The sequence below is a fragment of the Sprattus sprattus genome (assembly GCF_963457725.1).
Source record: "Sprattus sprattus genome assembly, chromosome: 3".
Classification (NCBI taxonomy): domain Eukaryota; kingdom Metazoa; phylum Chordata; class Actinopteri; order Clupeiformes; family Clupeidae; genus Sprattus; species Sprattus sprattus.
This window is the reverse complement of record NC_137922.1, coordinates 5,407,192-5,434,800: the sequence shown is the minus strand read 5'-3', so window position 1 is coordinate 5,434,800 and position 27,609 is coordinate 5,407,192. Positions and strand designations below refer to the sequence as shown.

At 41.0% G+C, this 27,609-nt stretch overlaps 1 protein-coding gene across 1 annotated transcript in view; it reads right to left on the bottom strand.

The window, feature by feature from the left end:
- Positions 1 to 5,250: 5,250 nt before the first annotated feature.
- The window catches only part of LOC308362098 (uncharacterized protein), a gene marked incomplete at both ends in the record, with an annotated part of 32,073 nt that continues 9,714 nt past the window's right edge, over positions 5,251 to 27,609 (bottom strand). Inside the window, 3 exons of the mRNA XM_080834591.1 lie at positions 5,251 to 5,401; positions 14,812 to 15,082; positions 16,352 to 16,558. Of these exons, the coding sequence (XP_080690717.1) occupies positions 5,251 to 5,401; positions 14,812 to 15,082; positions 16,352 to 16,558 (629 nt within the window). The remainder of the gene's footprint in view (positions 5,402 to 14,811; positions 15,083 to 16,351; positions 16,559 to 27,609) is intronic.

Genomic DNA, 27,609 nt, shown 5'->3' with positions numbered 1-27,609 from the left:
GTTGTCCTCTGGAGAAGTATTGATGTGTCATATGGCTTAGACGCCTTCTGACCTATGTTACCCCATCAGCCATTAACAAGTCCTTCTTAATTGAGATTGCTTGTAAATATGGTTTTCAAAAACAGGAAACAAGTAGTGAATGAAAGAGATAATAGTAGCAAAGTTCTGCCATGCTTAAGGACCTCAACAACAATTTGTCTGAGTATCTAGATAATCAGTTAGCTATTTTGATCAGATAAACACCAAGGGTAATAAGGCCTAGGGAAAAAAAAATTGTGTTTCCTGTTTCCCGACCGACCCTAAAAAAAACTGCCGACCCTAAACTTTTTTAGGGGGTGGGCCGATCTAAAAAAAAAAAATGTGTTTTCGTTTTCTTACGGACTTCGGAAGACCATTGCAAAAAAATATCTCTGAACACAGCTGAAGTGTTCTCAGGAGGATTCTTAAATTGAAATTGAAATTGAATAAGGTGCCAGATTTCTAGAGACTTCCAGGCGAAAAACACATCGTTAACAGCCCTGCTGTATCCAGGTTTGCCCAAACAGTAGATGCTGCATGTGCTTTCTATTATTATGGCAAGTGTGAGAGCGCCGAAGTTGCGTAGTGGCCGCGAGCGGTATTGCAGACAGATAGAGATTTCAAATTGGATATGAAAATGAAATCTGACACATAGTTTCAGCGTTAAACTAATAAAATAATTGCTGTCTGTGGTTCTATATGGGTTGTGGAAATAAGAGATTTGTGAATGCCTGATGGAATGAAATTAATGAGTTTGTGAAATTACTTTTGGATACTTGAACTTTTGAAAAATGATAAACCAAAAAAAACTGGAAAACTTTACTCTGACTCTGAGCTTGTGGCCATACCCACGGATAGATGGTTACCGTGGGGCTCGGTCCATCACAATTGTAAAAAAAAAAAAAAAAAAAGATAATCCCTACCTACCTACCCTAATTTTTTCAGGGTTGAAACATGAAACACAATATTTTTTTTCTAGGCCTAAGGAAAGAATTTTATTTCAGAGGTCCAAAATCCCCAATACAAACACACACACTCACACACACACAAACACACACACACACACACACACACACACACACACACACACATTCACTGTCATAGTCAGTCAAGAAATATATTTATGTTCTTGGAAATGTACATTTTTATTGTTAATACACATTAACCATGACATATACATGGTGCATGAAAACGGAACACTGTTCCAACAAGAAGCATACAGACAATAAAGGAAGTCACATCAGCTGGATTTCCAGCCTTGCTCAGTGTCTTCAGAATATGTGCGACCTTGAATCTCTGTGAGTTACCCATTCTCTTTAATTCATCAGATACCACAGGTGCAAAAAGAAAATAGTGAGTTGATCAAAATGAATTCACCCTAAAGTAAGTCTGACTTTCATAGATTGCATAATTGAATGGAAAGCAATTAAATAAGGATATCCTGGAAACACTACAATGATTGTAAGGTCCTTTTAAATGTGCTTTTAATATGATGTTACTTGATTGAGGGGTCTGGTGTTAAAACACATGAAAAGCCTAGGTGGAATCACTGGACCCATCTAAGTGCATTGATATATGTTCTGACCATATCAAGAAATTGAACCAGAGAACTCTACACATGTTTTTTGTTTGCTGTACCCTTTTCCTTTGACTTTATAGTTGAAAGTGCTTATAAGACTTAAAAGTGCTAATATGTTTTACTGTCAAGTATGTGTCTACTGTTATGTGCGCACTGTCATGTATGTCACAAATGTAATGGCAAGAAGATGGTTCAAACATGCAGTCACACAGTGATCTTCGGTTGTGTCCACAGATACCCTTCATGATTCAAAATGGCATTATTTAATAGAGCTGCCATAGTTTGTTAGAGAGGAGTTCCATTGCACCTTTCATCCATTGTGTCATGACATGTCAGATATCCAAAAGAAAAACTGCATAGAAACTGCAAAATATAAATATGACAAAACTAGTGCTGTAGCGATGCGTCGATGATGTCGACGCGTCGATTTCAAAATTACGTCGACGCCATATTTTTACGTCGACGCTTCGCCACATACACGTGGTTGACCCAAACAGAAACAAACATTGCGCAAGGACTGAGAGAGCAGAAACCCAGGGAATTGCTTGGCGCCATTAGTTGATATTGGCGATCTAACGTAGTGAATCATGATACTATAAGCTGACCAACACCATGACTTAGCTCTCTGTGCCGTTTGTTCATGCTTAGTTGCCGTGTTCTGCAGCCGTAAGTTAACGTTAACTAAACTGACACACTAGTAGCTAGCTAACGTTAACTACTAGCAACCAAGCACGAACAAACTGCACAGAGGGCTAAGAAGATAGTTTGCTAGCACCACCGAAGTGCGCAGAGCTCAAGCTACACAACACACTGAACAAACGTTAAATTAATGTAACCAACGTTACTTATTGTCCCCTTCACGAGAGACAATGGGGTGCGTTTCTATCTCCATTCTCAAACGCACCCTATTGTCTCTCGTATTTAACGTTTGTTCAGTGTGTTGTGTAGCTTGAGCTCTGCGCACTTCGGTGGTGCTAGCTAACTATCTTCTTAGCTCTCCGTGCAGTTTATTCGTGCTTGGTTGCTAGTAGTTACGTTAGCTAGCTACTATAGCGGCAACGGCTAGACTGCTGTGTCAGTTTAGTAAACGTTAACTTACGGCTGCAGAACACGCCAACCAAGCACCAACAAACGGCACAGAGAGCTAACTCATGCTGTGGTCATTTACGAGTCAAACACATAACATTAGACTAACGTTGGCCAGCTTATAGTATGTATCATGATTCACTACCACGTTAGATCGCCAATGTCAACTAATGCAGCCAAGCAATGTCCAGGACAGTGCTGCACATAAGGTGGTGCGCAGTGCTCATCAATGAATGAATGTTTTTATAAGCACTGAAAACATTTAAATGAATGAGCACCACATCCAAATGTGATAGGGCTCATTTGAGTACCAAACATTTTTACTGTGAACTCTAGATAAACATGAAATGCATTGTTGGACTTTTGCTGTGCAAAACGGTGCTCATTAAAGTATATTATTAAGATTTTTTGGGGTATTTATTTGAGATACATTATGGTTTTAATCGAGCAACAGAAAAATAATCGTTAGACTAATCGTCCAATTAGTCGATAGATTAGTCGACTATTCGATAAAATAATCGCCAGATTAATCGTTTTGAAAATAATCGTTTACCCCCAGCCCTAGACAAAACAGTATATGACTGTTTGATATATTGTATTGGTTTTCATATTAATGTTGGTTAAATTAGTGTAAATCATGTTGGCTAAATTAGTGTATATAATGTGTATGTAGACTCCACAGCATGGGTTTGATCTGAAGAGGGAATATTTCACTGCAGTAAATATCCAAACGCTCATACAACAAATGAAAAGATAATATAGGCATCTCGTCAGATTATCAAAATATGTCCTCCCTGTTTCTCACAATGTTATTCTTAGTGAAAAAGCAAAAGAGTCTGATGGATGAATCAAATTTAGTTTTATTACTCATCCAGCATAATGCCATAGATGGTGACCGAGATTCCCACGGATACCTGAGCCCCTGCACACACACTGCTTATCATGACACCTCCTAGTGGGGAGCTGATCTGTTGAGGAAATAGGGAGTGGACTGAATGGAACTGAGTTTAGGGTTGGCAACTGCGTCAAAAAAGGTAGGAGACATTTACCCAGTGTAGGTGGTGTGTTGGGTTACCAGCCAATTAGGTTTTCTTTGCCAAGTGCATAATATTGCAAATAGGTTTGGGAGAGTTGAGTGCATGGATCACCACTAGACTAAAGCCCAGTAATGCTGCAACAGACAACACAAATCAACCATTGCAGACCTAGGAGACAGTCATTGGATCACTGAATTGTCTGAAATCCATAATGTAATAATCACTGAATAATCATATAAAGTGTGTAAGATGTAAAGGCTTGCCTTTAATCATTCAAAATGTGTGTGTAAAGAAATGTCCCATACCATCCCCTTCATCTGTGCACACCAGGAACACCCCTCTGCCAGAAACATTTCAGAGCAAGAAGCGCATAATGCGTCACAATTCGGGCAAAAGTCAGTTTACTCTTTTATTAAAAAGTTTAGGCAGCAGTTTTCCAATCTAAAGATATTCCAACTTTCACACAAAAGGTCCAACCAAAAAAAACTGAGAAACTCAACAGACACACTCTGTGACATGGACACAGGTAATCAATGCTTACCTCAGACTAAAAGTTGTTATCCAGCTTAAATAAACACTCCACTACTGGTTTGTTTACAGGTGATACAAGGGATGTGGGCCACAGGTGGATTTCTAGAAGCTAAGGAACTGAAAACTGCTCTTTGCGCTATCTGGTGGCCCCACCAGATGTGAGGTAAACTTTACTGTAAGGACAGTTGTTCTTATTATTTTTGCAGAACAGTTCATAACTTAACTACACACTACTTGAGAGGGACAGAGCTCAGACTCCCAGTAGGAAGGGAAACAAATAGACAACAACTGACATGACAAACTGAGGGAAGAAGTGAGAGTCACCTTTCAGACAACTCGTCTTCCCAAAGGCAGGCCTGAAACGACTAGAAGTACAGTGCAGTTGGCAACAAAAGGTTTACTTCAATCAAAAACTCAGGACAGTTGACAAATTGAATTGTATAATGTCTACCTCCACTTGAAGTGAGCGTCCTATAAGTCTTACAGCCACAACTGTCATACATTTATTCACACTAGAAACATTGCTCCATACTGATACTAATACTATACTGATCTCTGTTCTCTTACATTTTGTCAATACTTTCAGGCTTGAATTAATCCAACTGCGTGCATCAATTTACCACTTTTTTGTGGTGTGCCAACTATTTCACCAAAAGAAATAAGTTAATATGCTAATGTAAGTTAGTTAGATTGCTAGTTTTCGATCAACCTTTTACAACACAGGGCAAACTGGTTTATACTGGTGGCAACTCCAACGTTCTATTCATGCAATATTAGGGCAATTGCACTCATTGTAAAAATGGTTGATTTTTTTCCAACAGCTAATCATATTTAAATATTATCTCTGTTACGTTTACCAGAAATTCTGTTTTTTAAGTAATATGAAGAGATTCCATTTTTATAAATGGCAGTGTTGCCCATGACATATTCAGCACAATACATTTGCTGTGTTTTGAGAATTGTCAAAGTTATCCATCATATGCGCTGTTTCCCTGGGCTTTAGTCCAGCGGTGATCCATATACCTCCACTTCACACAGCGTCAGGTACTCTGCACGTCCGGGAATCACCACGGTAACATAGCGTCCCTCCATCCCATTACACTCAAAGGTCTCGGAAAACCCACCAGGAATAGAGGAGATTACGGCACACCTGAAAAGGATATAGTTAAAGACTAGACGTAATGCAAAGCGTTACAAAATATGACCGCCGAACTGTTCAGTAGGTTTTGGCACAGAATGGGTCATGGTTGTCAGTGTGTTTGTGTGTTTTTATGTGTTTTGTGTGTGTAAATTGGTTTGTGTTTCATTTTTATGTTTTAAAGGAATTATTTGTGATAGATTTTGATGATTTGGTTATGTAATGTTTTGTGTACTACTTTTTTGTGGATTGTTTCGGTATATTTTTCTTTGGCAATGTAGTTTGTTAAAATAGGTCACATAAAGTTGTTAAGAAAAGTTGAATTGACCCAAACACAATATGTTGTTTTCAGAATTGTACTATCTATTTAAAACTGTTCACACACCCATCAAAAGCAGACATTCCCTTAACATCTCTTATGTTTGGCCAATGGTAAATGTATATATTGTCATTTGTTGTCTAATTGTCCACCTACAGGCCAGTTGGTGTACATTCACATAAAACAAATTATTGTATGGCCCCCCATGGACGGAATTGCACGAAACTTGGCATGCATTCAGAGGGTCTCATAATGATCCACCACTTCCAATTTTGTGCACTTTCGACAGTTATAAGTGACTAGAGTTGTGAAGAGTGCATAGTTTGAGGGTCTGCCACGCCCACACCCTTCAAACTTTGTAAAAGATTCTCATAACTTTTAATTCCCCATTGCTGAAGAGTAACCTGACCACGTTTGAAGGCATTACCATTAAATATGTAGGAGGAGTTAAATCACATGCAAAGTGTGGAAACAAAGTGAAGTTTCCAACCACCAACAGGTGGCGCTATAGGTGATATCAGTCAGGCATATGTACGCGTTCGGGCCGGATCCAGCGTCCACCCTAAGACATTTTCTCTGGATCAAGTCAAGTCAAGTCAAGTCAAGTGTACTTTATTGTCAAAAATCTATGTAACAGGGTTAGCACAGAAGTTTGAAATTGCGTTTGACCAGTCTCCAATGTGCAGTTTAAAACATTTAAATAAGACATTGACAAAATCTCTCTCACACACACACACACACACAAACATTTAAATAAGACATTGACAATAATCTCTCTCTCACACACACTCTCACTCACACACACACATACACACACACACACACACACACACACACATAGCAGCAGAAGTACAATCAGTGGTCATAAGGTGCAACAGTAAAGTAAAGTGCCAGTGGCATGGTGAAGTGACTATGGAATGTTCATGTGGTTTTCTTCAGTGTGTTGATGAGTCTGATGGCTTGTGGAAAGAAGCTGTTGCTCAGTCTGCTTGTGCGGGCCCGCAGGGTGCGGTACCGCTTCCCTGATGGTAGAAGGGAGAACAGACTGTGTGCTGGATGAGTTGTGTCTTTGATGATGTTCATTGCCCGCTTGGAACAGTGTGAAGTGTACAGTTCCTGAATGGCTGGTAGGGATGACCTGATGATCTTTTCTGCTGTCCTCACCACCCTCTGCAGTGCCTTCTTGTCTGCAGCTAGACAGCTGCCATGCCAGACAGAGACGTTGCTGGTCAGGATGCTCTCAATAGCACCTCTGAAGAAGATGGTGAGGGCAGAAGTGGGGAGATCAGCTCTTCTCATCCTTCTCAGGAAGTGGAGTCGTGTCTGCGCCTTCTTGACCAGTGCGGTGGTGTTGGTGGTCCATGAAAGGTCATTTGTGATGTGCACTCCCAGGAACTTTGTGCTTTTCACAGACTCTACTGCACTGCCGTTGATGATGAGTGGGATGTGTGTTGGTTGTTTCTTTCTGAAGTCCACAGTAATTTCTTTAGTTTTATTGACGTTGAGAAGCAGATTGTTCCTCTCACACCAGTTGATGAGTAGCTGTACCTCCTCTCTGTATGCTGAGTCATCGTTGTCTTTGATGAGGCCCACCACTGTTGTGTCATCTGCAAATTTGATGAAGTGATTCGTTTCAAATTTGGCACAGCAGTCGTGGGTCATCAGCGTGAACAGCAGAGGGGATAGCACACATCCTTGCGGCACCCCCGTGTTTATGATGGTGGTCGCTGAGGAGTTGTTTCTGACTCTGACTGTCTGCGGTCTGTTAGTAAGAAAGTCCAGCAGCCAGTTGCACAGTGAAGTGCTGATGCCTATTTTACTCAGCTTGTCCACCAGATGTTGGGGGATGACGGTGTTGAACGCAGAGCTGAAGTCAATGAACAGCATCCGCGCGTGACTGTTTTTGTTCTCCAGATGAGCCAGGCAGAGGTGGAGTGCTGTTGCTATGGCGTCATCAGTGGAGCGCTTGGGGCGGTAGGCAAATTGGTATGGATCCAGAGTAGTGGGGAGGGTGGATGTTAGGTGGGCCTTTACCAGTCTCTCAAAGCACTTCATCATGATGGGAGTGAGTGCTATGGGTCTGTAGTCGTTCAGTGATGATGCCGGTGACTTCTTGGGTAGTGGTACGATGGTGGTAGCTTTGAAACTTGCTGGTATGATGGCTTGGTTCAGAGAGGTGTTGTAGATGTCTGTGAGGACGTCGGTGAGTGAGTCTGCACAGTCTCTGAGCACACGCCCGGGTATGTTGTCTGGACCTGCAGCTTTCCTGGGGTTCACCTTGAGTAGGGTCGTCCTCACGTCCGCTGGGTCCAGTTGAAATGTTGTGCTGTCAGGGTTTACGGGTTTTTTTGTGGGTGTTGTGGTGTTATTTTCTTCAAACCGGCTGAAGAAGGTGTTGAGTGAGTTGAGGAAGTCTGTGTTGTCCTCACACGGTGGGGGGGATGGTTTGTAGTCTGTGACTGACTGGATGCCTTGCCACAGGCGTCTTGGGTCCTTTGTGTCAGTGAAGTGTGAGTTTATTTTTTGTCCATATGCACGCTTGGCTGCTCTCACGCCCCGGTGCAAGTTGGCCCTGGCAAACTTGAGGGCCTCCTTGTCCCCAGACTTGAAAGCAACGTTGCGTGCCCTCAGGAGCTCACGTACCTCCCTGGTGAACCAGGGTTTTTCGTTTGCTCTCACTGTAATGTCCTTGATGACGGTTACATCTTCCATGCATTTTGTTATGTATCCAGTTACAGAGTCTGTGTATTCGGTGAGGTTGACGTCCTGGTTGGTGGTGGCCGCCTCCCTGAAAACCGACCAGTCTGTGCATTCAAAGCAGTCCTGTAGAGCTGATGTGGAGCCCTCTGGCCAGGTCCTGATCTGTTTCACAGTTGGCTTGCTTCTCGTCAACAGAGGTCTGCAGGCTGGGATTAGCATAACAGAGAGATGGTCTGATGAACCCAGGTGGGGGTGGGGAACAGCTCTGAAGGCCTGTCTGATGTTGGTGTAGACCTGGTCAAGTGTGTTCTCACCCCTTGTTGCAAAGTTCACACACTTGTGATAGTGTGGCATTACTGTTTTCAATTTGGCCTGATTAAAATCGCCAGCGATTATGCAGACCGAGTCCGGGTGTGTGTTTTGTAGTGTACTCACAGAATTGTACAGAGTGGAGAGTGCCTCCTTTGTGTTGGCGCTGGGGGGAAGGTAAACAGCTGTGATGTTGACGGTATTGAATTCACGCGGCAGGTAGAATGGACGGCAGTTGAGGGTTAAAAACTCAATGTTCTCTGAGCAGTGACTTGTAATGACTGCAGCGTTTGTACACCAGTTGTTATTTATATAAATGCACACACCACCTCCTCGAGATTTACCCGTGCTGGCGTGGTTTCTGTCAGCGCGGAATGTTGTAAACCCATCCAGTTTAATTGCGCTGTCCGGAACGTTGTTGTGAAGCCACGTCTCGGTTAGGATGATCGCGTTGCATTCTCTCACGCTTCTTTGTGTGGTTAAATCCAGCTTGAGATAGTCCATTTTATTTTCTAACGAGCGGACGTTCGATAGGAGAATAGATGGTAGTGCTGTTTTGTGAGGGTTTCTTTTCAAGCGGTGTGTGATGCCGGCTCGGCAACCTCGCCTTATCCTCCGTCCTATGCTCGGTCTCACCTGCCGCTTCTCGGAGGGTCCGTAGTCTCGGGACATTATTCCTAGACCGAGAAGAGTTTCTCGATCCGTGGCGAAGTTAACTCCGGACATATCCTTAGTGCTGTTGTTGTTTCTTAGTCCCAGTAGTGTACTCCTGTTGTACGCGATTCTTGAAGACGATTTTGACGGTACATTTAACATAAAACACACATTTTTATCGGGAGCCGGCTTGGCCGCAGCCTCACTGGGCGCCGCCATCTTGTGCATCTTTTTTCTCATCTCTTTTTTGGATCAAACAATGTACGCAACAGTTATAAGATAAGTTTTGTGACAAGCACTGGCAAGTTGGCAAAGTTTGAGGGTCTGCCACGCCAGTGGCGCCTGCAGCCGTACGGCTGTACGCACTGTGCGTACCTTCTGCTACGCGAGAAGATAAAAAAAGAGATGAGTCTGCAATCATGCGCTGAGCCTGGCCATAGTGCACAAGGCACAAACAAACGCTTACGAAAGTCTGACACACGCTGGTCCCAACACGACGCATGCATTTCCCAGACCCTCCAGGATTTCGCGATGTCGCGATCGCGCCAATTCACGCAAATTCAACGATTACCCGCGAATTCAGCGCGATGTAGCAATTTTAGCACATCACCGCAATTTTCGCGCAAATTTGACAAGTCATTGTCCTCTCCCACAACTTTCTCCTGCCCCGCAGACACTAGCAGAGTTCTAATCCGTTGTAAACAATGAGAATGGCTACACCAGGCATGGAAATTAAACACAGTTTTATGTGTAGGCTGAGATATTCATAACATTTTATTCAGTCTTACTTGTGGTCCTTATGTAATTCCAACAGGTGCACTTCGTTGTGGATAAGTAAATCCTATGAACTTTTCCCCCTACGTGTTAAGCATAACTAGCTATGTTTTCTAGTTAACAGTCAACAGCTGTTTCCATTCCCACGAGACGAACATTTGAGTGATGTCAAAGTAAAAGTCCTGTGTTCGTTTCCATAACAACAATACAAACAATATACATTTTCTGACCTAAATAAGCAAAGGGCAGAACAGCTTATTATGCTACATTTTTGTAGTACTGGTAATCTTTTGTTTGGCATGTTGGTAAGGTTATTTCAGTTTCAGTTTGTTTATTTGTTGAAGAGGGACAGTGTACATTAATAAACATTAAAATGTAAATGCACCCAATTGTAGCCAAAAGGCTAGTTTCCATTGGCAGTGCCCCTGCCAGAGTGTTAATGGCTAAACATATACACATATACATATAAAAATTGAAATAAAATAAAATACCAAAAACCGGATTTCGAACATTAAACAGCAGTTCTTAAATGTGATCAGATTGTCCCAACTTAAAAGTCTGTATTTTTGGAGGACAGAACAGTGATGGTGTGAATTAGGTTTTTTTAATCAAGTATTTTGAGAGCCTGTTTGTAAAGAGACATGACTGGTTTAAGAGTAGCGGAGTTTGCAGTAGATCAGGTGGGTAAGCAGTAGTTAATGTGAGATAAAATCAATGAGAACATATACATTTTAGCAGCCTAAGTGGACATGTGATTTCTAAGATGCCTAAAGTTGGCCAAGGTGAATTTTACATTTATTTTAGAGGACCATTTTTCAACGGTTTGGTTCTTTAGAGAATGTTTGTTTATTAATTATTTATTTTTCAACAAATAACTCAATTATGGGAAATAAGCAACTTTTTATCGCAACTTTCACGTGCGCCCGCAATTTCATCGCAACAAACACCTAAAAACACCGCAATTTTCACCGCAACTTTTTGGAAAAGACCCCGCGAAATCAGTCATTTACGCCCGCAACTATCACAGAAAAGGCCCGCGAAATCCTGGGGGGACTGATTTCCACTGTAATCAAATATTATGAACGCATATTTATTACAATAGGGAAACTGCAGACAGAGGGGCACGCTAAAAGTTGAGGAACTGCAAACTCCCTGTCCAAATTAATGGAGTAAATTCACTTTATGATCAGCATCACTGTTATTCAGGGTTTCCTTCAGTATCTTACTCCTCTCGTCCTTATCCGACAATGTATGGCAGAAAATAAAATCATGTACGTACGGACGACTATGCGCAGCATTGAGGATGCAGATACAGAGCTGGAGCTGTGGAAACAGCTAAATTAGTTACAGCCAAAACGCAGTGAGCTTTGTTAAGCCCTGGAAAGTTCGGCAAATTTCCAACCAAACATTCATTGCGTCCTGAAGGTCTTGTTGACAATGCCCGTTTCAACAGCGTCTGCTGAGCGGTCATTCAGTAGGCCTACAATCTTAAAACATACGAAGGTCGATGACTGACTGGACTAACTGTCATGAATATTCACACAGATTTGGAAATTGACAGTGAAAAAGTACTTAAACAATATGCAGAAGGAGAATTAACTTAAACTAGAAGGGCAATGCGTTTTGCCTGCAACCCATTATTTGCACGCGTGTGTGTGGATGTGCGTGAGTGGGGGGCGTTGATGGCTCTGTGCGTACCTCACAATTTCTTTCTGCAGGCGCCCCTGTGCCACGCCCACACCCAGTGTTGTATAAAGCAGGGGTTTTCAACCGGCGGTATTGCAGGGGGTCCGCGATTTAAAAAAAAAAAAAAAAAAAAAAAATTGCTTTGATATTTCAACACATTTCCAGATTACTCTTGAAAATGTCTGAAATAAGAAAAATATGTCTAAAATAATATAAAGGTGATTCATGCTGACAGAAGGTAGCCTTGCACCTATCCAGTCTATGGTAGCCTGTGCTAAGTTCTGGATAAGTTGCCAGACCGAATTTCCAGAGCTTGCTGCAAAAGCAATGAGGTGTATTTTGCAAACTTTCAAACTACCTGTGTGAGAGCATTTTTTTTTGAAGAATAAGTACAGGGCAAGAGAATGATATGAGACTGCCACTGTCTACTATTTCGCCACGAATAGACAGGCTGTGTGGACTTCACCATGCCCAGATATTACACTGAAACGTCTCCCCTCTCCCCACACATGCACGAACGAACGCTAACACGCTCGCGCGCAGGCACATCAGTGGGCCGCGGATTACTTTCTAGTCAGAATGGTGGTCCCTGGGACAAAACCAGTTGAAAACCCCTGGTATAAAGTACTCAAAAGCCATACTTGAGTAAAAGTACAGATAAGTTATGGGAAAATTACTCAAGCTAAAGTAAAAGTCACCTTTTAGAATATTACTTAAGTAAAAGTATTAAAGTATCTGATCTTTACTGTACTCAAGTATCAAAAGTAATTTTCTGATATTAAATGTACTTAAGTATTGAAAGTAAAAGTAAAAAGTAAAAAAAAAAAAAAGTAAATGCAGTTAATAAAAAAGCAAAGGGTCAGAATTTGGAGAATAATGAAGTTTATTCAGACTAAAATGAGCAAACTTATAAACATGGGCTGATTTGAACCCCACTCCCTACTCAATACATCGACAAAGACAAACACATAGGCTACTGCATGTCTGCAAATGAAGCTGCTTGCAGCTAGATATATCTAGATAGCTATCTACTCTTTTGCTAGGTGGTAACTAACTATCTAGTTAAGATAACATCCACAAACAGTTATGGTTAATGTCAACTGGTATTATTACCACTTCTAGGATTACTAGTCTCTTCAACAAATGTGTTAATGTTAAAATCAAAATGTTGACGTCAAAATGTTAATGTTACCGTCTGAAATTGCACGCTGAGCTATTCCCAGATTGACACCTGTATGCTATTGCTTTGGTTATTGTTGTGTTTCCTTCGTTGTTGATCTTAGTGTTTTTGATATGTTCTTCCACTGCATATTGCAGTCCATTTTGCCTTGATCTGGAGGATATCGCGGATATATTACTCCAAAAAGAATCACTGACACTGACAGATATAGTGCGGCTTGTCCACCTCCCTCGTCGTAGCCATGCTTTTGGGTACAGTCCTCGGAGTTTTGTCTGACGTAGCAACGGTAACTAAGGGGGCTTTTGCGAACGGTCAAAATCGCTTTAACGTGCGCTAGGACAGCTGATTCGCCAAACCTGCTTGGAGTCTGTTCTACCACAGTCCCGACTTTGGTCTCATCACTCTCATGATTATTATTTTTATTGATTTTGTAACGAGTAACGAAGGTTTCAGGGGTAGCGAAGTAAAAGTAAAAGTCATCAGAAATATAAGTAGTTAAGTAAAGTACAGATTTCCAAAAAAACTACTTAAGTACAGTAACGAAGTATTTCTACTTCGTTACTATACAACACTGCCCACACCTTCCGACTAATGAGAAAATCTTCTATAACTTTTAGTCGCCCATGCCTGAAGAGTAACCTGACCACATTTCAAGGCGTTACCATTAAATCTGCCGGAGGAGTTCGATCAGATGCAAGGTGTGCAAACGCCATCAAAACGCATCTTCCACTCAAAATGGCCGACTTCCTGTGGACCTGCCACCACGGCGTCAAGAGACTTTTTGGTGCGGCCAAGCATGATGAAGACGTGTACCGAATTCCGTCAAGCTACGCCAAAATAACCCCAATGCGCAGGGTTTTTGGCAATGTTCTAGGGGCGCTACAGAGCGATTTTGCTCCATCCATGGACAAAAACTCTACCGAAGATGGACGGTTACAGGCTTGATGTCCCTGGCAAATTTTGTAATTTTTCGAGCACTTTGACATATATGCGATTAAAACACCTCATTTTTGCTTTTTAATTTTTAACTAGGTGGCGCTATACATGTAATGACTGGTTATGGTATGGGTTGACATGGCCCCTTAACACAAACATACAAGAACAATTTGGCCCTCCTAGGCCCTAGGGTTCTCTGGATATTCGAAGAAAACTGTGTCGCACCACCTACAGGCTAGTTGGTGTATAACCATATAAATCAATTTATTGCATTTTCCCCCCGTGATCGGAATTCCACGAAACTTAACGTGCAATCAGAAGGTGTCATAACGATCCCACACCTCCGATTTCGTGCAGTTCTGACCTTATCAACTTACAATTAAAATTGTTTACAACACTTTAATTTGTAACTAGGTGGCGCTATACATAAAATAAGTGGTAGTGGAATGGTTGACGTGGCCATTTAAGACCAACATACAAAAAAAATGTGGTCCTCCTAGGCCCTACGGTTTTCGACTTATTCACAGAAAACTGAATAGCCCCATCCTCTTCAAAAGGGGTCCAGTCCGACGGGGGTGCAACGGATCAAAACGAAAATCAATGGTTCCACGCTAATCTAGTGGGGCTACATGCCACCAAATTTCGGGCACCCCGGTGTTTCAGTGTCCCGGGAATCGTTGACAGAAAATCGGCAAACAGAAAAAACTAAAAGAAACTCATACTAAACCTTTATCTCGCGCGGCGGTCATAATAATGCATGCCAAGGACAAAAATATGAAGAACAGCATGTCAACTCAGAGCTACTTTGGTGTCAACATGGTGTTGGTGTTAGATATAAGACGAAATTAAGATACCAATTCTTACCTGGGGTTGTTGATGCCATTGTTGTCCAAAGAATTTCCAATTCTGATTTCAGCTCCATTCAGTCTACTGGGAATGCTATCCACAGTGTTGGCAATTATCACAGAGAAGACTTTATATTTTTGGAGCAAATCCACTCTCCACCATGGGTTGAAATGACCTTCTGTGTGTGTACAGGAACCATGGCCCCATATTCCGTCACGATTCCCATCAATGGCATTGTTTGCAAATCCATATCCATAAAGGTCTGACTGAGTTGCTTTCCCTCTTAACACTCTAAGGTCCAAGGCCTTTTAGACTTTTCTAAGTTGTCTGACATGCCTTGATGTTTTTGTACATTTTGCTTAACTTAAAACATTGATGCACAAATGGAATATATGATTCTATTCTAGACGACCTCAGCAATAATATCATGTAAGTAAAAGGAATGTAGTAAAAAAAAGTTTAATTTAAATCAAATGTAAACATACCCTTGGAAAATCCTTGTTTCAGAGGTGTTCAGACTTTGTACATAAACACATTGTAAAGATTTATTCACAAGACTTTTTATTTCTGAGCCTTGTAAACATAGGTGTTGGCTAAACACATGTTAGTTTAGCATTCAGAAAGTATGTCTTGTTTCACTACCACATATTTATAATTTCAGAGTGTCCTGTACCATTCCTAAATCTGTGCCCCTACAAATGCATATTGATGAGTTGGTGTGAACAAACCTGTGACACCTCTCGCAAAGAACAAAGGCCATATCCTAATGGCCCTAGAATGTCTTTGTGGCCCAAACCCCCCGGAGTGAATCTTGCCACATCATGACCCAATGGAGATCACTGAATCACCATCTCCTTATCATATGAATAGCTGTCATTTGCTAATGGGTGGGTCCTTAGCAGCAGAAACCCCACTCAGATACTAGAAAGTGCAACACATCAGTTCTATTCCCCTGACAAAGTGCTTATTTATTTTAAAATTTTGAACTGTATATATTATAAAAGAAAAGGGTTCAATGTTTCCGTGGTTGTTCTTTTTATGTCTCTAAGACGAAAACTCGCGGAGCTTTACATTTTTTTGACAAAAAAATAAAAATATCCCGTACGAGGGATATAGACCTTAGACAGTTAAAGCAACATTCTCACCTGCATGGAAACAATGAAAGATCACTGACAAATGAGCAACTAGGCTAAGAATTATGTAGCTAAGAACCATGTCCTGTCTGAAGTGGTTGAGTACATTTTTTGTTTGAATAAATAGTTAATCCAATCATCTCTCATCTACTGCTTTCCCTATGCTTATATTGCATCAGATACGATTGGCATGTTTTCTAGACAGCTTTGACCATGTGCAGAAAAGTATACTGTATGTGTTTAGTTGACAGGAAGTTAATGCTTCTTGATCTTAAATAAGACATTTACTCTTTCATTTCATTTACTGAAAAATCTGATCAGGTGTGGGGATAATGAAAATTACGTTAATTTGAATAGTTTTAAAGCTTTTCTTCAGCCTAAATGCTTTGTGTATGTTGTGATGTGTATGCTATATTTAAAAGGACAATGCTTACCATTTGGTGCTGGATAGCCATACACCTCCACCTCACAAAGCATCAAAGCCTTGTTGTTTCCAGGCAAATACACATTAACATAGCGGCCCTCCACCCCTTTATCCCAGCTGACGGTGTGGGTTCTCCCAGCTGGAATAGAGGATATAACCCCTGCCCTGAAAGTGAAGTCAACAGTTAAAGTGTTTTGGGTGAAATATTCTGCACTTGTATATGAAAAAAAATGCCTTGTCTCGTTGTTCTCATGATTAATTGCTTTGACCACTATGCAAGGACAGAATATCTCTATTAATGATTTACTTATTTCATTAATTGGTTGATTAATTACTAAATACAGTGCACTCCCTGCATGCAATTGCAACATGTTACAAAATTAACATGCAGTTTGGGTCAAGGGTTTAGGGTACATTGAACCTAAAACTTAACACTGTTGCCTCAGTGAAGCAGTTCTCTCAGACATATTCACTTTATAAACCACTTACTGCAATACAGTGATATCAGGGCAAGGAGGCTGAAGAGTAATCAATATTCATTATCACTTTCTTTTGTCAGTACACAATAAGATAGGATAAGATAAGATAGTGTTTTTACATTTGCAGCTTCTCATTGAAATGGACCGTGGGCCTATGCATTAAGGCGGCTGCTTGCTACAGGGTTAACGGTTGCGCAAAATTTACTCGGTGCAGTTCATGCTCCCAAAGGTTGCGCGTGTTGTCATGAGCCTGCCATTTGCCTGGCAGATAGAAAGCTGTTTCCCTAACAGAAAGTCTGAAGCTTGAAGTTCTTTTCAAACCTTTGCTTGGGTAGCACTGTTAAACTGAGCAGACATGCAGACTACATTTGAGTAATCTCATCACGTAACATTCGTTTTCTAAAAACAATCACATAGTATTGTATGTTTTACTGTGGAAGAAAATACGTTAGCTTAATGCTAACGTATATGGAAAATCCTATAGACACCGCGCTAGGTGTTAGCATCAAGTAATTCACGTTACTGTTTTTGTATGAGCCTGACATTTGCTCTGCAGATAGATAACAGGTTCCCTAACAGAAAGTCTGAAGCTTGAAGTTCTTTTCAAACCTTTACTTGGGAAGCACTGTAAAACTGAGTAGACATGCAGAATATTTTAGTAACCTCATCTCGTATCATTCGTTGATAGAATGCAGGCTGCGAGGCTCGCGTAAGGGCTTACGTAAAAAATGACGCAAGTCTAGAAAAAGGGGCCGACGCACGCAAGTCGTAAGAAGTCGCGCAAGGGTCGCGCAAGGGGCTTGCGCGGCCTCTTGCGCTTGCGCTTACGCTTACGTAATGAAGCATGAATCAGCCTTTAGACATTCTGAAATCACCTTTCTACCCAACCACTTTCAATCAGTTAACAACGGGAGAAAATGAGAATCTTACAGTGGATTTTGATTGCCATTGTCCAGCAGGGAGCTGCCAATACGAATCTCAGCTCCGTTGATGTGCACAGCGCAGCAGTCTCCTCTGCTGGTGATGGCCACTGAAGTAATAGTGTACTGCTTCAGTAGATCAACCCTCCACCAGGGATTAGTCTGTTCATCAGTATGACTGCACGATCCATGATGAAAGTGTGGATCACGATTTCCATCTATGGCATTTAGGGCATTACCTTCCCCTGAATAGGGGTGGTAAATCAGGTCTGACTGGGTGGCCTTTCCATACAATGCTAAATTTCTACCTGTAAAAAAATGTTATTCACATCAACATGACTTGAACAACAACAGCGTATCATATTTAGTTTTCTTTGTTAATTAGTGTGTATGAAATGCAGCATTTTCCCATGTTCTAATTATTGAAGCATGTTTTTATAAGCAAATTGTACCGATATCTTCTTCTCATTCATTTTCATGGTGAGTTTTACTTCAGGGGAATGTTGCAGTGGGCATAACAGTGACATTTCTGCATGCAGGTTTCCTATTAGTGAGATTGCTGCTTTAAATGTGCATTCAATGAAATAATAAATACCATGTATAATTTTACATCGCCCTGTTTTATTATGTGCCATTACTCACTAACAGAAAAGATAAGTGAGAGAGACAATTAGTTCAAAGTTCAAAGTACTTTATTGTCATTGCCACGGAAACAACGAGACAGTAGGGCAGCAACAGACTTCTTCCACAGCTAAATAAAAATACATAACAATTCATAAATAGATTAACAAATATCATAAATTAAAAAAGCAATATATCTCCATAAGCCTGATGATTGTGACTGATGCTGTGCCTGTTGGGTCTGTTTCTATATGGCTGTGTTTAGACTGCAGGTCTGCATATATCCGATTTTTTTTTTTTTTACTACCTGTTTGCATCTACTTTTAAAACTGACCCATATCCGATACCTGGGTTGACGCTTACTTGACACTTGAGACAACAACCCACACGCGCACAAGAGGGTTTGGTCACTGAAACTGAAAGTAAACAACCAGCCGGCAATGCATGCAAACAAATAAATAAGCATTTTCACAGGTCTGTAAAATATTGGTCCTATTTTAAGGCTTAAAATAAAAAAGGAGAGCCCTTATAGCGTGTGAAAGTAAAGTTATACGTCATTAAAAAGCTGAACAAAATAAGAAATATTTCCAATGATGTGCGAAACGGAAAGACAGTGAATATCTGATCGGTCCGTTTACATGATGTCGCACTGGCAGGTATCCCGATTAATATCGGATTTATTTCCACATATGAATGAGGCCCGAAACGGAACTAAGAATATCCGATTCCATCTGCTTTCTTCCTGTTTATACATACATAATTTACACATACATTTATACGTACATAATACATATCCGTTCTGTGTCACGTGTGAGCAAAACATCTGAACTGGGTCATTTTTTACAGCTAATGTTAACTTAGCCTAAGAGATGACTGTCTGGAGAGCTGAAGGAGGAACTTAACCTTGACATGACATTGAGCATGACAGAGGTCTTAGGGTTCCTCAAGCCTATCTATTTTTTGCAACTTTGCAATCATTTGCTATATCAGTCACAACAGTTTGATAAAATAAAGACTTGTTCCTTCTCGAGTGACAGGCAATGTGATAAGCATCTGGTAAATAATTGATCACAGTTTGTCATTGTTTACCTTGAGGTAGTGCCATAACTGTGAATCCTGACAAACCAAGGAAGATAGTAAGGAAAAGTGTCCCCATTCTGGTTGGAAAAAATATATATTTTAGCAGTCATTGCATTAGACATATTCTCTGGAATGGAAATCAGTCTCTCCCTCTCTTTCCTTCACATACAGTTTAATATATGGTGGCCTCATAATTGAAGTCTGAGCCACACACCTGAAGACTGATTGAACTAAACAAAAAGAAAAAACATGAAATAAATGACTATGTTATTAAACTAAATATTATCCATAAGAAAATGATCCCTGAAAAAGTGCTACACTGTTAATACAAAACCCAACTATTATTTACTACATGTGATGTCATGGAAGTATAGAGATAATTTCAAAGCTTTTTTCAAATTGCTCTCTCTCTTTCTTTTCACACACACACACACACACACACACACACACACACACACACACACACACACACACACACACACACACACACACACACAAATACGCATACACTGAGATTGAGGCCTGATTTTTCAAGGTAAAACTCACTCAAATGAACACTTAGAACCGTCACCTTCAGAATGTTGTTGTCGTTGTTTATTTTGTTTTTACTCTGGAGTGCCTTGTACATTTAAATGGAATTAAAACATAGATTGTCTCTGCATGGACATAATGGAAGTTATTTCCCCCTTACCTTGACATGGTCTCTTTCTTTTGATAGGCGTTGGAGACTTGTGTTCTCAGAAGTGTTAAATTGTTGTATGGCAGAAGCTTTCAGACCTATTTAAACCCCATCAGCCAGTTGTTATCTATTTACAACTCCTTCTTAATTGAGGAAATTCTTGAAAATACAGTTGTCAAAAACAAGAAGCATACAGTTCATCATAGAGATAATAGTAGTCACGTTCTGCCATGCCTCAGCAGCAGTTTGACCTTGTATCTAGCTATTCAGTCCGGTAAACACAAAGGGTACAATAAGGAAACCATTTTTATTTTTAGCCCAAATACAGAGGCACACACACATACAAATATTCACAGGAAATATAGTGTGGGAGATTTTACAGTGTCCAAAATAGGTGTTTTTATTTGCTGGCGGTTTATGCTTAAACTTCACTTTGTAACACCAGCTGAATTCCAATAATAATCCAAAACAAATGGAAAGGAAAGTGAATAACATTTACTAATGTTTCTCTTTACCATGGTGTGTGATTTTCTGTTAGTACTTCTGACATTAATAACCTATTGCTACCAAGTATGTAACTCTTTCAGGTGTTCTGGGATCCCCTCAACCCCTGCTGGGAAGGGTCCCTGGGTTAACGCTGTCGTTCCAGGATGGTCAGACTTCCTTTCACTATTAAACTGAATAGCATCCATTCTGGCAAAATGCTACACTGTGAATACAAAACTCATCAACTAACATGTGATGTAATGTGGAAATATGGAGAGAATATTTAAAGGTTGGATTTTCAAAGTTATCTGTCTCTCCCACACGCACACACAAACACACATGCACACACATGCACACTGAGCTTGATGACTGATTTATCCTGGTAAAACTCCTATAATCACTATAAACACTCAGGGCCTGATTTACTAACAGGATTGCGCCCATTTTCTGGCGTAAAATAGCGGTCGTAACGAAAAACGGTATTTACTAAGCTGGCGCAGCGCATATTAACGCTTTGAGGGTGTGTACCTGCAAACAGGTGGGATGGTTCGGAAACGTGGGTGGTAACGTAGGCGTGTAGCGCTATTTAATGGGAGGAGTGCGCCTAATGATGAACTGCGTGGTATTTACTAAACTGCCCGGCGAGCGCACATCTCTGATTTGCAGGCTAATTCTCCGCCTCATAAAAGCACGTCTTAACCAAGCGCATTTCCACTGAGTCTGAAAACGTTGATATGGCAGCAGCAAGGCAAAGACATAGACAGAGACAGCGAACAGAAATATTTGTTTCAACTCGTATAATTCATATATTCATATATATGAAATTAAACTTTCCGAACGTAATTGGAGAAATTGATCGCACCCACTTGCAAACAGTCCCACCTTCAATCCGCGAACACGTTTACCGAAACAGAAAGCACACATATTCAATGAATGTCCAGGTCATATGTGATGCCAACATGACCATTACTTACGTGGAAGTGGTCTGTCCATGACAGTTTTATCTTTCGGAATAGTGCCATTTATCCATGATTGAGCAACGGTGATTTTGGAGAGGCCTGTCTACTTGGTAAATGTATTTGTTTCAGTGGGGATATATTGTAGTGAACCCATGTCCCTTGTAGAACGTATTAATCTCGCCATGTACACATATATATTGTTATAATAGACAGTTTATGCATTAATGCCACCAATAGCATATTATTTATAATCGTGTTCTTTTAAACATCTCGCTGTAGATGATGGCGGGCAAAACAACAATATAACCCATTGAATCAGGTTCAGTGATTGAGCGAACGTGAACCAATATATCTATCTCACTATCTATTCGCTATCTATTTGCTGAACCTTAGTTTTTTCTTCCTTGAATCTCCATGGTGGCAGTAACTTGCTGGCAAGTTCTCCAGTCTTTTAACGGTGCGCTAAATAATGATTGCCCAGCGCGTATCTGGCTTGATAAATATCACGGAAAATGCGGGGAATCACCGTGCGTTAATGTGCGCCTGGCAAAGATGCGTTCGCAAATCAATCTTAGTAAATCAGGCTCTATAAAGGGCGGAGTAAGCACAGTTTGCCCAGCGCAGATCTGGCTTGATAAATACCAAGTAAAATGCGCAAAAACACCGTGCGTTAATTTGCGAACGCAGATTAAGAAGCGCTCGCATATTAGTAAATCAGGCCCTCAGTCCACTTCAGAATATTTCAGTTGTTGTTCAATGTAGTTAATTTTGTTTGGCATTACTAGGAGTACTTTGTACATTAAAAAGAAATTAAAAACATAAATTGTCTCAGCATGGACTTAATAGACATGGTCTACTTCTTTTCATAGGTGTTGGAGAACTGTTTTCCTCTGGAGAAGAGACGCCTTCTGACCTATGTAACCCCATCAGCCAGTTATTATCCATTAACAAGTCCTTCTTAATTGAGGACATTCTAGGCCACTATCTATATTGCTTGTAAATATGGTTGTCAAAAACAGGAAGCATGTAGTGAATAAAAGAGATAATAGTAGCAAAGTTCTGCCATGCTTAAGTATTCAGTTAGCTATTTTGATCAGATAAACACAAAGGGTAATAAGGAAAGAATTGTATTCAAAATCCAAAGGTCCAAAATCCCCAATACAAACACACACACACACACACACACACACACACACATTCACCGTCATAGTCAGAAATATATTTATGTTCTTGGAAATGTACATTTTTATTGTTAATACACATTAACCATGACATATACATGGTGCATGAAAACGGAACACTGTTCCAACAGAAGCATACAGACGATAAAGGAAGTCACATCAGCTGGATTTTCAGCCTTGCTCAGTGTCTTCAGAATATGTGCGACCTTGAATCTCTGTGAGTTACCCATTCTCTTTAATTCATCAGATACCACAGGTGCAAAAAGGAAATAGTGAGTTAATCAAAATGAATTCACCCTAAAGTAAGTCTGACTTTCATAGATTGCATAATTGAATGGAAAGCAATTAAATAAGGATATCCTGGAAACACTACAATGATTGTAAGGTCCTTTTAAATGTGCTTTTAATATGATGTTACTTGATTGAGGGGTCTGGTGTTAATACACATGAAAAGCCTGGGTGGAATCACTGGACCCATCCAAGTGCATTGATATATGTTCTGACCATATCAAGAAATTGAACCAGAGAACTCTACACATGTTTTTTGTTTGCTGTACCCTTTTCCTTTGACTTTATAGTTGAAAGTGCTTATAAGACTTAAAAGTGCTAATATGTTTTACTGTCAAGTATGTGTCTACTGTTATGTGCGCACTGTCATGTATGTCACCAATATAATGGCAATAAGATGGTTCTAACATGCAGTCACACAGTGATCTTCGGTTGTGTCCACAGATACCCTTCATGCAGGGCCGTTGCTAGGAATTCTGGGCCCCCTGAAAGAATATTGTTGTGGGCCCCCCCGCCCCCCCCCCCCCCCAACTTGTCATCGCCAATTTTACCCAACTTTTTTTTCTTAGACTACAGTATAAGTATTATAATTTTTTCTTAATTTTTCTGTTCCTCTATGTTCTTGGCAGTGCCTGACGCAATGCACCCCATTCATTTTTTTTTTTTCAATTAACCACTCAACAAAGAGTCACTGCCTGGGTATTATTATGTCCCTGCTTAAGACTCATGTCAATAAGCTACCATAGCCGAATTTTTCTGTCCGAGCCCGGCCCGGTCCGGCAGAATAGTGACCGAGCCCGGACTGAGTCCGACAGCCATTCAAATATGTTTTTTTCGAATCCGAACCAAGCCCGACAGAATCAATTTCTCAACTGTTCATAGTAGCTTCTAATGCCAGATTTACGTAGGCCCTACGTTGTTTATGAATAGCCTGGCTTTATTAAACTAGGGCATCAACAGTTAAATGCTCTTTCACACAAAAAAAGCGCTGTTAAACGCACAATGGTGCACAATAAGGCCAATAAGCATATTTAAATTAAATGATTTACCTTGCAGGAACGTTGAGTAGGGTCCGACTGCGTCCTGCAAGACGGGGGCGTGTATTTTGAGGAGGCGTGTATTGTAAGGAGGGCGTGTATTTAGTCGGCCCTGATTGGTCTGATTCACGACGGCGTCTGGCGTCACACATAGCCTCGTGCAGAGCCATAATCTATTTGACATTTGCGGATCTCTTCTCTTGCCGAAACTAGTCCGGAGATTTAACGAACTGGTCAACAGCAGTTAGACAGCATAATGATGATTGCCTCGATTGATTTGGTAAGTGGACTGCATTATCAGTCAGAGATCGTATACTGTCATTGTTCTTGGTGTAGTTCTACTTTACATTTTCATGTAGGCTACACTCACAGCGTAATAATGTGTCGTCAATCCAACCACAAATTGGCTGCGTTTTTGGGATGTCTCTGCTAACTTTTCCTTTATGTTGATATTGCTTAAGCTTAACAGTTGTTGCTTTTCATGTTACCTATTTAATGGTTAAGTACCGCGTTTGATGCCGTGTTTGTTTTGTCGCAATATACTCTCACTGGTTTGTATTGATTTGATTATCATCATTTCGCCGTGTTACCGATTTGAAGTTGTCATCCCAAGACTATGTGGTTAGCCGCTAACTAGTAGGAGCGGGAAAGGATCTGCACACTGCTTGCAAAGGACTTGATTAGATCAAAAAAGCCTGAGGAAGATCTGTCTGTTTGTGTGAGCCATGTTACAGCATCTATGTCACACCTGCGCTTACATTGTATACACTTGCATTTATCTATAGGGTTGGTTTAGTTAATTACACATTGGATGCCTAAGAGCTGACTTAAACTGTAAATCTTGTTGAATTGTTTGTGCAGCAGAAATTACTTTTTGTCTTTTCAGATCCATCCAACTGTTTGCAAACATGGATCTCTGATGCAGCCAGTGCGGTTGGGAGATTCTTACGGGTACCAAGTTTGTAGAAAAGTTGGCGATTACCCAGCCATGGTTGCACATGTTCAAACACCTGACAGAGCAGCCATATCTCACAATGGTAATTGAAAGTTAAATGCATGTCACTAATGTTTTATATTCTATGTTCTTTATACTTTTATCAAACTCATAACATATCAATTAGCTTGTGATGTAGTGAACAAGGAATACTAACAGTTAATATTTTCTAATTTACTTTTCTGTTCCTTTTTGGAAGGCTACAAAATCTATAGGTGCCAACACAACTGTGCCAACACAAGATCTCCACACTACCACAGTGTGTGCTCAACCATTACTGGCAGCAAAACTTCATGCATAAAGCACCTGCAGACCTGCCCTGGCATGAGGACACCACCTCCATCTCAAGGCCTCAGCACGCCGAGCCCAATGCCAGCCACGCACCCGCCACCTCCATCTCAAGGCCTCAGCACGCCGAGCCCAATGCCAGCCACGCACCCGCCACCTCCATCTCAAGGCCTATTGCTGTAATATTACTTTATATACACATCTTTTGCAGCTATTGCAGCTATTACAGCTGTAACTCATCTGGGAAGGCTCTCCGACAAAGTGTAGGACGTGTGTAGGACGTGTGTAGGACGTATGTAGGCATGATATGACCCAAACAACAAGTGCCTCTGGGATGCAACTGGAGGATTTGTTTATACCAAACTTAAAACAAAAATAATATTTATGTTTTTATTAAATTGTTTTGGCAACATCCTCAACACCATTTTGGTCTACACAAGTAGCTTATATGATTACAGAGCAACACAATAACAAATCTTTAGAGCGTTTTCTGAGAACAACAAGGGAAAATGAATGGACAATATTTAAAAAACAACTCGCAGCCCTTGTGTGTAGGACGTGTGTAGGACGTGTGTGTTGTACATGTCTGTATCGGTATGTTAATGTTTTACGCTGTGTGTGTTGAGTGAATGTGTCTGAGCGAGTGTAAATTTGTGTACCAGCATATTCATTTACTGCACTGTGTGTGTGTGTGTGTGTGTGTGTGTGTGTGTGTGTGTGTGTGTGTGTGTGTGTGTGTGTGTGTGTGTGTGTGTGTGTGTGTGTGTGTGTGTGTGTGTGTGTGTGTGTGTGTGTGTGTGTGTGTGATAGGCACCTACACCTTTCAAAAAACGCTGGCCTGACGACCAGGAGGTTGGAATTTTGGAGGTATGTCACAATAACTGCCATAGACTGTACCATATTTGAAAGCTTTTTGGATATGCTGTTCTTTACAAACATGGCAGAACATGACTGAAAGGCCCTGATCATACATACACTGCTAAGCACCTGTTTCACTGCTTTCAGTGCCTATGATATTGAATTCCAAAACCCTAGTGCAGAACTTTGCAAAGCCTGTTTGCATTCCCCCACCAGCTCTTCACCCTTTGACAAACTGCCACCTGTTTGTTTCCACAGTTGCCGGAGGAAGTGATGAGAGAGATTTTTCTCATGGTGGTATTGGAAGATGGTTATTCCGCCATTCTGCGGCTGGCTATGACCTGCCAAAAGATGAACGCCGTTGTCTGCCAGCCACAGTTTTATGAGGAGGCCCATTACAACTGGCTAGACAGTAAGTTATTAAATAATACTGCATTGACAGAGCTGTTGCATCAGATGTTGACATGCCATAAAAATGCCCAAAAAGTGTGGTTGTAGAGAAATGTGTGTAGGCATCTAAACTGACACTGCTCATCGGATTTTAGGTGTGGTGAAATGGAGCAGATTGGCTCCAACCCACCGGGAGAGGTACCGAACGGCATTGGCCATTTCTGAGTGCCGCAATCTGCAATGCCGCCAACTGTACAAAGACAGCGGGCCTGGCTACAGGGGGAACGGCCAGCGGGGAGTCCTCCAGGGCTTTTATGCAACTGACTACTTTCCCGGCTATTGTAGTTGGGATTGCCACCTGAATGATGGGGGGGAGTGGGATATAAATGAGTAAAAAGTGTCTCTCTCTCTCTCTCTCTCTCTCTCTCTCTCTCTCTCTCTCTCTCTCTCTCTCTCTCTCTCTCTCTCTCTCTCTCTCTCTCTCTCTCTCTCTCTGGGCCCACGAAATATTGTAGAAGGGGCCCCTGCGAGATGTTTGGCTGCGCCACCCCCCCCCGCCCCCCCCCACACACACACACATCTGCTCTGCCTCTGGGTCCCAATTCTGGGGGCCCTCTTCTCCGTCCCCTTTATTTTGTACTTTTTTTTGTGCTAACTTATACCTGCCAATGCCTCTTGTGTTTCCCATTTTTAATAATAATTTTATCCCTTAATGTTATTGCACATATTTTGTATTTACTTTTTTATTTACTTTAAATGCTTTGTGTAATGACCTTCCCTTTCTGTATAATAAAAAAATGTAGCCTACCCTTATGGCCTGAGTCATGTTTCCCTTACTAAGAATTCCCTATCGTATGCATAAGTATTGTCTGTAAACAATACAAGTGGAATAGGGGCGAAAATGTACAATTCTAAGGCTTGTATCCTTTAAGTAACTTTACTTTGTACCTCTCTAAAGCCAAGTATATGCATTTGACATCACAGTTATCAGTAAATGCA